Below are 12,970 nucleotides of genomic sequence, written 5' to 3' on the forward strand. Positions count from 1 at the left end.
CCTTACTGTTTGTTTACCTGCGTTTTCATTATCCTACCCTCAGCACCCTGATGTCGTTGTTGACATTTGTTCCATACTACTGCAAGTTTATCCGATCCTGCTGATGAGTTTAAGGCATCTTTTTTTTTTTTTTTTTTTGTATATCCGTAGTGTCTTGGACTGTAATTTATTGTGTTTTCTGTTGAGCGAAACTATTTTCAGTCAAACTTAAACCCAAAGGAGTTGGTTTTTTTGTTTTTTGTTTTTTTCTCTCGTCTTCTTTATCACTTTTGTTTTACACTGACTGAAAATATCCGTTGTATGTTGCCTTTGATTCCAATTTTATTGCTGGAATATTTGTTTAGTGTTTCAGCATGACACTTGGCTGAGTGTGCTAGTAGTGCATTTGTGAAAGCCACACAAACCAGAAAGGTACTGACACGAAGTACGTTGTTGAATTCTTGGTTGTTTGTTTTATTGTTTTCTTTCTTTTTATTATCATTATTATTACTATCATGAAGTGTTTTGTTTGTTTGTTTTTGTTCTCACAGAGAGGTGTGGAATGTGCAATACCGCATACTGCAATCTATGCAGGCCAAGAATTGTGGCACTTTATTTTCTGTCTATGGGATTTGTAAGTGTACAGGCAGAAATTACTTGTATTTTTCAAATGTTATATCTTTAATATGAGGCAAAACAGTATTACAACTACCAGAATCTCACAAACAATGCAAATGAGAATTTGACTTTTACTTTTTCATGTTATATGGTTGGCATATGCTGTCAAGCACCTGAATGCCAGATATCAATGGACCTCAAATTTGATTATCTGTGGGAAGAGGGATCCAAATTGACCACTTTTGGCCTTTTATAGTGTTGTTAGATTTCCATTTAAAAAATCTAACAAATGTCTATGGAAGATATTAAGATAATTTCAATGGCCACACACAAAGGATTTTATGTTTTTTGTGAATTAACGTTGAGAATGATTCTATTTTTTCTAAACCAAAATGGAGCACGACCACAATTTCCTGCCATACGGTGGTTGAAATGATGCGTGCCTTTTCATAACACTGCTGTTTATGAGAAGGCAGCAAGTCATTTTGCTTTGTTCATATAGCGCTGTACAGAAAATTCTAATTTTATAGGAGAAATCAGGTCTTTATGTAATAGATACAAGTAATGTTATTGAGTTCTCAGGTTTTCTATAACTCTCTGATGTTCCGATTGGATAGATTCTCTGTTTTTTCTTTAACAGCTAATGTCAACTAGTTACTTCTGTACTTTTTGAAAGGTGATGTTGTCAAATCCACATTGATGTCTTGTCTCCTGGAGTAAGGAGCGGCAATATTTCTCCCTCCTCCTGGGTAATCTGTGTACCACATTCAGTGTCCACCCTCATCGGTCTTCAGTGAGGCAGGAAGGAGCACAAACAGAGGGACAGAAGTTTGACTGTCGGAGTTTAAGAGCTGAGACGTAGGCAGGAGGGGAGTGGTGTGTCCAACTGACCACTGGCAGGCAGGAAAAGATCTCTACTGTCACTGAACTGATACATCTGATTATTTCCCATGCTGACACCATTGAGTGCTCCAATCCCTACAGCTTCAGAGGCTTTAACCCCATGGCATGCCCTCAGGAACAGCGATCAGAGGGTAAAAGGAAGACTAGGCTAAGGGAAGGCTATGAGAGTTAAGAGGAGAGGTGAAATGGGGTCCTCCCTAATGGTTACATCACATCAGTGATCAGTTGTGGTCCATATTTCCTTTTGTCTGTGCACATACTGTACGCACAGCCCGACATAGTTTAACACCGTAATCAGAGATTCATGGAATTATCGTTCATGTGAAATTACTGATCCCTCAGTGGAAACTCAGACTCTTTGGTACTCTCCAAAGTAAAATGTCAGTGGTGGTTGTTTTCTTTTGTCTTTTTTCTTTTTCTCTATGGAGGAAGGTTAGATGAAAGCCTTCTTGTTAGAACCCTTTTTTTCTTTACCTGTATGTTCAATTTAATGTTTTCTTTCCCTTCATCCCTTGTTTGGAGTAACCATGTCTCTGTGTTAGCCTCGAGTAATCCTTCATTTTGACAGGTAGGGTAGAGAAACAAGGGATTTGGGTTGATCAGCTGTATTCCCTTGGAATGATGTTTGTGTGGATACTGAAATTAATTCTGTGAGCTGACAGCTAATGGACTGTGCTCTGTCTTACTGTCTCACAATGGCATTATCATCTGTGATACTGTACAGAGTGGAAAGGTTGTGTCTTTATTTTCTCTGAGAGAATGGGTATTGTCTGTGTCACTCATGCGTGCTTACCAAACCTTGCTCCCTGAAATACATAAAGCATTGGTTCTTCTTATTTCTCTGTGTATTCTGCCTCTTACATTTTTTCGTTTGTTTTTTGGATTTTTTTTCCTCTGTTCAGCTTTGGAGAAAATTATCATTAGACACATTCTGAGCTGCAGACTGTTTCTGTACAAAGCAACATCTTTGTATGCATGTAGTAGTCCAAACAATTATGTGACCACAGAACACTTTGTTATGGTACATGTATGTCAACATTTCTGTAGAGCATTGTTCCCCATTACGTCTATTAGCATATGCAGAATAACAAATAAATGTGTATATAACTCATGTGTTTGTGTGGCTGGTGTCCTCCACTCTACACTCTACAAATGTGCTGTTTTATAGGCCACATCTGCATTTTCTGGGTGCTTTTTTTTTCATCTTAAGGGTCATTACATAATATGATACACATATATGCATGCATAGAACTAATTAAAACTGATACTGCATTTGCAGCAACATGTTAGAAGAAGAAGAAGAAGTTGTTTTTCAAATGCAAAAGTGCAGAGAACTCAGCATTCTGGCGTGAAAGATTGATAAATGATTCATCACTGGAGGGAAATGTATTACATTCCATTAGATGCAATTAATGGATATCCACATTTATGTTGTGTACTGCTGCCAAACAGTGATATTGAACATTAACAGTGCTCCCAAATGTCAAAACCAAAAGCTCTGTCATGATGTGTCTTTAAGATGAAAAAAAAGAGGGAACCCATTCACTCTAAAACAATTTAAGAGGTCAATAATGCATATTAACCTAACAATACATTATACTAATGTACTGGCCTATTAACACTGTATTTATTGCATCATATGGGACTAGAATGGCAGTAACTACTAAAGGGAGGATTGTAATTACAGCATTGATTGCATAGCAAGTTTCAATATATAAAAGGCAAATTTTTAATGTCCAAAACTTGGCTCTGGTGTAGCTGTAAGTTTTGAACAAGGCTAATCTTGCAACCTAGAAAAGAAAGCAATTTTTCTTAAAACTTCATGACTTGTCTTTCCTTTTTTTTCAAGATTTTCTTCTACAGTTTTTGAGCCTACATACCAGAGACATTATTAATTTTGACTTGTGTAAAGTGAGTGCAGATATTACCTACGCATGACAATAACATGTAATATTGGCATGTTTAAGATTTTGAAACAAGCTTTATTCTGTGGCAAAATGTGTAATTTGAGTTGTGTTTTGGCAAATGGCATAGCAGAATAAGATCATTTGATCGATTGCATGCCTGTTAAAAAAACGTACACATACACATATTTCACTGTAATGCAGTCTAATGCCCTGTTTTTTGTTGGTTTTGTTTGTCTGTTTTTTGTCGCTGATATATCGTATGCAAGCGTTGCAGTTACTCCTCCAAACCACCATGTGGCGGTGCAGGCAGATCAAGCGACGCCGACAAACGCTAAAGCGCGCGGAAATCAAACAACTTCCCAAGAAGAAAAGGAGGAAGTGAAACTTCCAAAAGCGTAAGCAATTTGTAAATGTAAACATGGAGTCGGAAACAAAGAATGAAAGCGGTACTGCTATGGATGGAAGTGTAAGTTTTTCACGTGTTACTGATGTCGTTACAAGGTGGACGTTGGACTTCATGTTTGTTCGTCTGTGTCGACATTTCAAGGAAGGCAAACTTGATGAATTCAATGAAACGCTTTCGACTTTAGAGGGTAAGTTATTCACAGCTAACAACGCATTAGCATAGTTACGTTGCTGTTTTTCGTAAGCTAACTCCAGTGGGTCTGGAGATACTGGTGGTAGCGAAGTTTTGGGAATTCGTTAACTCAAATTACATTATTATTATTATTATTATTATTATTATTATTATGTAAACAAACTGACAAAACAGAAACAACGTCGTAAAATAGCTGCAACCGGAAACTGTAGGCAAACGGCGAGCATAATTTAAAATACCATGTGGCTAACAACCAAAACCCGGAGTAAAACATTCAAGGTTAAGTTCAAAATCAAAATAAAGCTGTTAGGTTGTTTCATTCTAGTAACGCTTGTGCCTTAAAGATTTCCGTGAGCTCGCAACTTTCTCAATTAATTTTGCACTACTCACAATTTACTGTATGTTATTGTAGCCACTCCAGTTTTATCTTCATGAAGGCCAGCAACAGCTGTTCGAATCTTGAGTTGTCCGACAGATTCTGAATATATACCTTGATATTAATGGCGTCATGTTAGCGCATCAATTTAAACTCTTCTCACGCAATTTTATGACTACACTGGGACTTATTTCTGCAGTCTTTGTATATCCTTAGAGGTTGCTTATGTTCCACAGATAAAATAGCACATCTCTGTGAATCATTATTACTGCCATAATGAACAAATTATCATACGTTTTACTGCTGATACCTGGATTAAAATTTGCCATGTCAGTAATGAGGATGGGAACAGTTGTTGTGTACTACAGAGACACTATAAAAGTATCTTTAGAAAATTCATTAAGCCTTTCTTGTGAATTTGTTTATGTTTCCTTTTTTAAAGCCATGTGTCAGGGTTCATCTCTGAAAGGAGAGGTTCATGATGAAAAAATGATGATAAGTGCCTTCCTTGCCAGAGTCATGCATGGAAAGCAATTGGGTAAGTTGCACAGTCAGAAACAACTTAGGCCCCCCTCTTAATTATGCCTTTCTACATCTACTCACATTATCTCTGTGCAGCAAAAATGTTTGCATGTTTTTGATTGAAAGTTGCTACTGCAGGGAGTTGCATCTGTAGTGTGCATCTTGCAGCATCCATGCAGTACATTCCTGTAGAAAACTATAATGACCTGCCACGGCTTCTCAGCAGCAACAGCCATTTGTTTTTCAAACTTTGCATTTACATAAATCATGATTAAATGCAATATATCCAAAAGTCTCAAATCACTTTGCTAATTTCTTAGAAAAATAATTTATATGAGAAAAATGTATTATGGGGGGGTCTGTTTACAGTTTATACCAAATGATGTTTACCAGTTGATATTGATTCCAAATTAACACTCCAGTAAAACTGCACAGATGCAGTATTACAGCCATAGAGTCAATGTTTTGATGAGCTGCTTTGCTTTAACAATTGTAATGTCAGAAAACACACATTCATAAAAACCATAACAGTCTGGTTTTACCTTGTAATACACTGGTTTCCCCCAGATGTCCAGTTTGAAGAGGATGCCCGTGTGATGCCTCTGATGTCTGCTGCCAAAATCTGGCCCAACCTAGAGGACACCGTAGCAGACAAAAGCTTGTTCAAAAACGTTACCATCCTTTTGCTTGTCCAGGTAATCATAATGGATTGTTTGGGAAGGTTTATGTACACAAGACCGGAGAATGTACAGACATTGCTTTAAGTGTGTGCTGGTGTGATTTTAAAAGTAATTCTGGACAACACTACAGTCTGCTGACTCTAATGGATTGATATCACCAGTTCAGTGAATAAGCAAGTCCAGTTTAAGTCCTAATGTCACAGAGGCATGCTTTGTGATCATTTTAACTGTTATGTATCTAATGCATTTTCCCTACTCCTAGTCTGTGGCTGTGTGCATGGAGAAAGGCCAGATATCTTCTGCCTCCTCTGCCCTCAAGTGGTTTGAGAATAATCACGGATTCCCACAGGTCTGTATGTCCGTTATTGTCTCTTTTCTTTTTAAAAGCACAGCATCAATGCTGCAATATTTGGTGGCATAGACTGATTTTAATGCTCAGCAACTGACATTTTTTAGCAGAACTTAAGAGTCAAGCTTTCAACAATAGTGACACAGAGGGAAATATATCACCCATTCCTCACGAGCTTCAGCTTCAGCCGCCTGCTGGAGACAGTACAGTCTTACTTGGATGCCTTCTTGGAGAAGAACCCATGTGACTACCTTCTCAAGGTACAGGACCTGATCATTCACATTAAATGACATGACATTAAATATATTATCTGTGTACTGTTGTCAGTTGAGTACATGTCAAAAAGGATTAGCAAGCTGTCAGTCTTTTTTACTCTTGTTTTACACAGCATCTTGGTGGTTTTTTGTTTTTGTTTTTTTTTGTTGTCAGGGTTGTCTGCCCAATCCACCTCTAACTGGTGCTCAGAAAATGTTTTATTTATTTTTTTTTTTTTTTTGAAATATTAAAAACTAGTTTTGCATTTGTTACTTGGAAGATTTTCTTCCAGGGGTTAGATTTATTTGGTTTATTTATCATGATAATAAACATTTATACATCTGGTTAATATGGCTGGCCTTGCAGGACTCGTACTAATGTCAAGTTAAAGATCTACTTTGTCTCACTGAAAAAACAGAATGAGAATAGCTGTACAAGAAAGTATGCAGTTTTGGGGCAAGACATCGACCACGAGCATTTGTCCCCTCATCGCTCACAAATGAAAAATATACTTTGAGTGGTGCTGTATGTGCTGGTTTGACTTATAACACATCTGTCGTTTAATCCGACTAAGTGTAAAACGAATAGTGAGGTTTTTGCTGCTCAGCTGTTTGTGTGGTGGAGTCTTCCGTCACACATTCATAAGGTGTCCAATCGCTCCAGCCAACAGCACGGTTTAACAAACAAATTTTGCCACTCGATAAATCCTCTCGATCTTGCGAGCCGACCTGCTCAGCTCGGCCCTCGTCCTTCTGATTAATGGCGCTTTGACCAACTGAAGGTGCTGATGTGACATTATCAGTCATAGTTAATTGACAATTTGTCATCAAAATTAGTTGGAAGGGCGAACTGCTACATTCCGGAGAGCCCTCCTCAGGGTCTAGCAGACTCGCTTATTCATGAAAGTTTCAAGCATGATTTACATTGGAGGCTGCTGACCAAGGTTAAACTGGGAAGGGTGTTGTAATTACAGGCATCGTTAGTTTTGCTTTCACATTATAGCGATACCTGAAAATTAATTGTTTTGGTAGAGTATAAAATGGCAGTATTTAGTAACATAATTTATGCAAGTGTGTGCATTTCTGTCTGCCTTTCCATCATCTATCAGGCAGCCACAAAGATGCTCCAGACATCACAGAACATGGAGGGTTTGGAGGACGCGGAGACAGAGGACAGCTGTCCGTCAGAAACAGCCAACGTATCAACAGAGGATAGAAAGTAGGAAATGACCTTTAACGCACAGAGTTGTATCTTTTTAACATTAGCACACAGTCCATTTTTGTTCTGTACTCAAAATTGTACTTTACATGTATGTCCTAACAGGAGGGAGGAGAACACTGTATGTTTGAGGTTAGTAGAAATGAGCATTGAACATGTCTTCGCAGTAAGAAACCTTTGCTGTCTGTGTTTGGTTAGAAATCAGCAGGTGGTCCTAAATACTAGAGGGCAAATATGCAGTAACAGGTTATTTTTTTCACTCTGTATTACACTTCCACAGAACAAAACGGAAATTACTGCCAACCAAAATGACTGATTTATGGAAACCTGATTCGTGCAAGAAGCCTTTTGTCTCTGTCAGGAGAATCCCCATGAGTGGTAAGTTTTATTATTTTACTCTGTGTTTGATATTTCTGTTTAAAACAGCTTGTATTTGCTTTTATCTGATACAACAACAGTTTCGTCTTCTATCAAATGTAGAATAGATTCACCAGCACATTATATTTTGTATATATTTCTAAATGTGATCAAGAACTAAGGAGAATGTGAAACCTTCCACCAACAGAATTATCTCAGATGACGTCTCAGAAGTCAGTGGACACCAAAAAGAATAATAAAAAAACAAGAAAAGCACCTCAGGTAAATAAAACCATATAGTTAATTCAAGTTAATTAATCCCAAATCAAGTGAATTTATCAAGCATCACTCAAATGCTGCCTTTCCTTTGGTTGGAATTCCTGAAAATATATAAAATTGAAGTTTATGTCGTACTTTTTTTCTCTCTCATAAGAAATGGACTTCCCAGCTGGACAAATACCTGAAGAAAGGTGTTAAACAGCACGGCCAGGGCAAGTGGTCTCGCATATTAATGGATTATGACTTTGAAGGACGCACTGGCACCATGCTCAAAGACCGCTGGAGAGTTCTAATGAGGGCAAATGAAGTCAGCTGAGGAGGAAGTGCCTCTCAAACTCTAAAGATGTAGCAACTTACCAGGAAGTAAAAAATATTGACTTAGCTGGTCCACTAATTTAACCCTTTCCAGCCTGTATTGCATGTTATTGTTGTTATCCTGCTCTGTTTGTACCAGGAAAATGTCACACCACCAGAGGGCACTCAACACAGAAAAATGAATTGGGCTGTTGCCATTTGTGTCTATGATAGAGAACTTTTCATGGTATGTTTTTTTTTTTTTTAATGCATAATCACAATACAAATGTAAAATGTTTTAACAATTTTAAGTTAAATATTTTTGCCATAAAGTTGTGAAAATTGATAGAGTGGCTTGTTTCATTGAAGAGAAGTAAAATCAATTTTGGTAGATGCTTATAGTCTCCTAGAAAAAGGTGAAATACTGTACAAGTTATAACAATGTCTACACAGTATGCTGCAGAGTTACACAGAACAGTGGGAATGTACACAGTGATTTGAAAATGCTTTTATCACAATGTGTAGCATGTTTAATAGAGACAACGTTGCATTGCACCACCCTGGAGTCTTAAATCTCTTGGTATTGAAAGCTTGCTGTATTGAGGCTTCTGATCTGAACAGTATTTCAGTTTTACTGACGAGGTGAGCTTGGCTGCGAAGTATTATTGTGATCACCAGATCAGAGTATTGTTCTACGGTGCTTGGTTTGGATCAGATGAAGACAAAGCTGTGTTGTGGCGGACAGTTGCACCGCTGGGTTTTCTGGATCTTCTTCCATGTCCCGCTGCACTGGTGGTTCCCCACCGCCTGCCAGTGGAGCACAGCTTCTCTGCAAGACAGTCACAGCCCCAAATGTCAATGGTTTTCACACCGCCATGTGCATAGTTGCACCCACTCACATCTGTGCAGTACAAGAGGTAGATGTTTCACAGATTTAGTACCTTTTTAAAAGGCATATTAGGTGTAATTGGTAAATAGTTCAGATTATTTTCGCTTAATTCTGAATGTTAAATGAATTTGGGATTGATAAAATGGCCAAACTAGAAAAAAATAAACAAGATACTGTTTTTGTCATTTTCAATAATCCAGTTTGTACAAACCTGACCCTGCACATATAAATATGCAAGCTTAACATTACTGAGAGAACGCGCATGTAAAGGTCCATAACTTCATACTTGTCTGATTCCTGACCGTCTCCTTGGCAGCTGCCACTATTGTTTTGCATGGCAGGAGGTTCACACACCACACACACTTTAAAGCCTTCTGTTATGTAGCGCATCCAGTGTGTGTGTGGTCGGTTCTCCACTGTACAGTGGGGTGTCCGGGACTCCAGTGTGAATTCCACACAGAACCTGAGGGGAGAAGGGACCAGTCAAGAGGGTCGCACAGTCACTCCTGGGATGCTAGGACCAATGAATCAAGATAGAGGACAAAAGTAAATCCTTAAAGTACACAATAGGAGGACATCACCCAGTTTGTGCCTGGCATAAAGATAATTTGCTTCACCCGTGCACTAAAAGAACTAATCATAATTTCTTAATTCAGGGTAGTGTAGTCGAGACCATTATGAAATATAATAACACCAATTCAGCCAATGGGTACACCGTAAGCTGCACACAGTAACTCACCCACTGTCATCTAGACCCTTTGTGCATGTGCTTTTCATGTGACAGTCCTCATTAAAGTCTGAGTGTTTAATTTCAAAGGATTGTGGGCAGCCCCCTCAGCATTGCTTGATATAATGGTTTGTAGACAGACGTCCAGGTGAGCAAACACCTACTGGTAGCTCACGCAGATGGAGAAAAGATAATCTTTTTTTTTCAAAATGGTTTGGGTTACACAGCATAATGATAAAACTGAAGGTAACCCCTGGCAGCATTGGTGAACTTTTCAACTCTTGAATTTAAAGATACCTGAGGTCATGTGGTTTCAGAATACTTAGGGAACCTTCTTAGCAGCATGATAGAAAACATACCCAGGGTCTAGGGGGTTTCCATAGTTGTCATGCTTGGGCCTTCCCTTGCCAAACTCCATGCTGGTGATGAATGCAGGCCCTGATAAGAGAAACCAATGCAGTATTTCTGTTAGGATGTTCAGATTCAGCCCATTTAAGGTCCAAGTCCAAAAGTTGTCTTAACTTTACACACAGGGAAAAATACACATTAAATCAAATTAAAGCAGTAAGCTGTAACTGCAGATATAGTACAACCAGGTAATATTCATGTATGTGTGAACCTGAGTTGCGTCCACAGTGGCGGCCCTGGTGGTCTCTGTACTCCCTGCAGCCTCCTCGCTGCTCCAGGCTGGGACAGGCCTCTCCACTGTTGCTGGGCTGCTGCTCTATGTGGCGGACACGGACGCGCACTGAGGGCCGGCAGGGCTTGGCACAGCCGCTCCAAAAGCTCCAGTCGCTCACAGCACAGTCCTGAGCTGGACGTGGACACCCACATTGTGGGAGATTATTACAGGATATCCTCTATGGTAGCAAACAATCAAACTGCGGTGGGTCTCAAGAGATGCTGGACACCGAAGTTCACTGTGTGTGCAGAGGTGAGGCTCCTGAGTAAAAGTGAAACCTTGCAGAGTTCTTGCAGACTGCATAATTACAGTCTTCCTGTGAAACAGTGTAATGGAGCTAAATATTCAGGAAATAACTGAAGATCAATGAAGCATTGATTGTGACTTGTAGAATTAGGGTTTCCTGTTCTACTACAAGTAGTTTGAGAGCATGCCAAGTGAGCAACCCGTTCAATCAGCAAGTCCTGTGATTTTTCTTTTCACTTCTTTTCACCGTGCTCAATGACCAAGCTTTGATGTATTAAGCATGCAGATTTAGTGACTACCGGCCTGTAACACATATTAGGTACGCTCGGCTTGTTTGACTGGAACTGTAATTGCTACAACTGATTGACAGAATCACATTCTTCAAATATTTGCACTAATTCCATTATGTGGGCCAGTCCACTGAAATGAGGTTAGACGCAGAGCTGCCGGGGTTATTTGCTGAACTGATTATTGCCGTTTTGAGATGGAACAGCCATGACACATGTTACAGAAGAGAAATAAGTGTTGAATTTGCACTACCATTAGTTAGAAGGTGAAGACTACAGAACACAACCCACGAGTGTTTGACAGGACGTCACCTCTGAAGATAAATGTGTGCAAACAATTTCACATGCCTGGGATGAATTTGGAACATCTCCACCTTTTGCCATCTCTGCGATAAGCAGCGCAGTAACGACCAGGTACTGAAAATAAATGTTCTTCTCCATCTTTATCTTCTGTCTGATAGATCTTTAGCAAGAGTTCGGGTTATCTCATGCAGCAGGTTATCTCCCACTGGTGTCATATAGTTAAGGTGTGGGCAAAAAAACAAACAGTACCTCCTCATGATTCATTCTCATGGTCCCTCCATTCATCCCTCACCTGGACACTCTGTGAAGTAGTCGAAGCAGCAGTCCTTGGTCCTGACGCAGCCCTCGTCGCAGTAGCACGTCCCATACACGCGGTCCATCCTCCAGTCAGTGGTCAAACAGCTCAAGTCCCTGCCCCGGCAGCATTTCCCCGAACAACCTCCAGACACCATGTGGTTCTTTCCCAGAGTGGCAACCACCAGCAGCAAGCAGGCAAACTCCACAGAGGATCCCATCACGAGGGGGTCAGGCCAGACCCCTGAAGTGAAATACTAACCTCTTAGTTGCTCTGATGTATAATTTCTTATTTCTAACTGTATTTATTCCTGCCCTGTCACACTCATGACCGTGAGAGGGAGAGGTTGGAATACCAGCCAAGACTGTGCTCAGCCACAGGAGCCCTTGTGACCTGGAATTCCTGTGTCCTTCTCCTGTGTCCAGCCCCTCTGTTTCCCTCCAGAAACAGGTCTGCAGAGCAACCTACAGTACAGAACACCCCATTCCAGCTCTGATCAGACTCCCATGTCTCTCACATTGTGTGTGTGGCCTCTCCCTTAGAGCTGGTGTCACTCTCTCTCTCCTTGTTCCCAGCTGAGCACCTCCCTTCAGTCGATCGCACAAGGGAGGAGACAATGACGGCGAGGGAGGGGTGGGCTGGTGAGTTTGGCGTGTGTTTTGCCTCCTGCTTCTGCTCTCTCTCTTGCCTCTCTCTCACCTGGTCTTATTGTTGTTTACTCTTTTTCTTTCTTATGCTCTCCCTGCAGAATTACCGTGACCCTGATCTGCCGGCCTTGCCCAGTCACTCTCTGCCACCCCAGACCTCCGAGTCCTGAAAGAAAGGGAAGAATGTGAGCAGTTGGCAGGTCTCCAGACAATTGTGCCAGGGGGCCTGCTGAGCGCTGTAAAGCCACCCTTTGGTTCTCACCTCTCTCCCTTTTTCTCATTCTCTTACTATTGTTATTGTAATCTACCAGAAATCCCAACACTTCAGACATGACTTTTTATGTTACACATTGTTCCTTTATTGAATTCATTTTTTTCATTTTACCTTTGTGTTACCAAGAAGTACCATTAATATCAAAAACTGTGTTTGCAAAAGAGGCTGACGTTGTAGCCATACATATCAAAATGCAACATAACATTAGATACAGAAGAACACTCATTCAAACACAGTGGCCTCTTAAGAAAAATACCCACATGCCTCCCTCAACACATTTTTTTT

General features: G+C 40.1%; 2 protein-coding genes across 4 annotated transcripts; one reads left to right on the forward strand and one right to left on the reverse strand.

Annotated features, from left to right (window-relative positions):
* The first annotated feature begins 3,806 nt into the window (after positions 1-3,806).
* On the forward strand, positions 3,807-8,877 carry terf1 (telomeric repeat binding factor (NIMA-interacting) 1). Of its 3 annotated transcripts, none has more exons than XM_041961427.1 (10): positions 3,807-3,873; positions 4,824-4,919; positions 5,471-5,598; positions 5,846-5,932; positions 6,040-6,192; positions 7,296-7,405; positions 7,511-7,537; positions 7,686-7,783; positions 7,971-8,044; positions 8,196-8,875. In XM_041961427.1, the coding sequence occupies exons 2-10, from the start codon at positions 4,826-4,828 to the stop codon at positions 8,355-8,357; spliced, it is 933 nt and encodes a 310-aa protein (XP_041817361.1). In that variant the 5' UTR covers positions 3,807-3,873; positions 4,824-4,825; the 3' UTR covers positions 8,358-8,875. The 3 variants fall into 3 exon arrangements, with proteins under 3 accessions (XP_041817361.1, XP_041817359.1, XP_041817358.1); XM_041961425.1 differs by having other exon boundaries at positions 3,813-4,000; positions 6,043-6,192; positions 8,196-8,877; XM_041961424.1 differs by having other exon boundaries at positions 3,813-4,000; positions 8,196-8,874.
* LOC121623904 (somatomedin-B and thrombospondin type-1 domain-containing protein) lies at positions 8,506-12,333 on the reverse strand. Its single transcript, XM_041961428.1, has 5 exons — positions 11,762-12,333; positions 10,571-10,765; positions 10,311-10,389; positions 9,511-9,687; positions 8,506-9,164 (listed from the first exon to the last, which is right to left on the reverse strand). The coding sequence occupies exons 1-5, from the start codon at positions 11,982-11,984 to the stop codon at positions 9,047-9,049; spliced, it is 792 nt and encodes a 263-aa protein (XP_041817362.1). The 5' UTR covers positions 11,985-12,333; the 3' UTR covers positions 8,506-9,046.
* Positions 12,334-12,970: the final 637 nt, after the last annotated feature.

Source organism: Chelmon rostratus, chromosome 20 (assembly GCF_017976325.1).
Source record: "Chelmon rostratus isolate fCheRos1 chromosome 20, fCheRos1.pri, whole genome shotgun sequence".
Taxonomy (NCBI): Eukaryota; Metazoa; Chordata; class Actinopteri; order Chaetodontiformes; family Chaetodontidae; genus Chelmon; species Chelmon rostratus.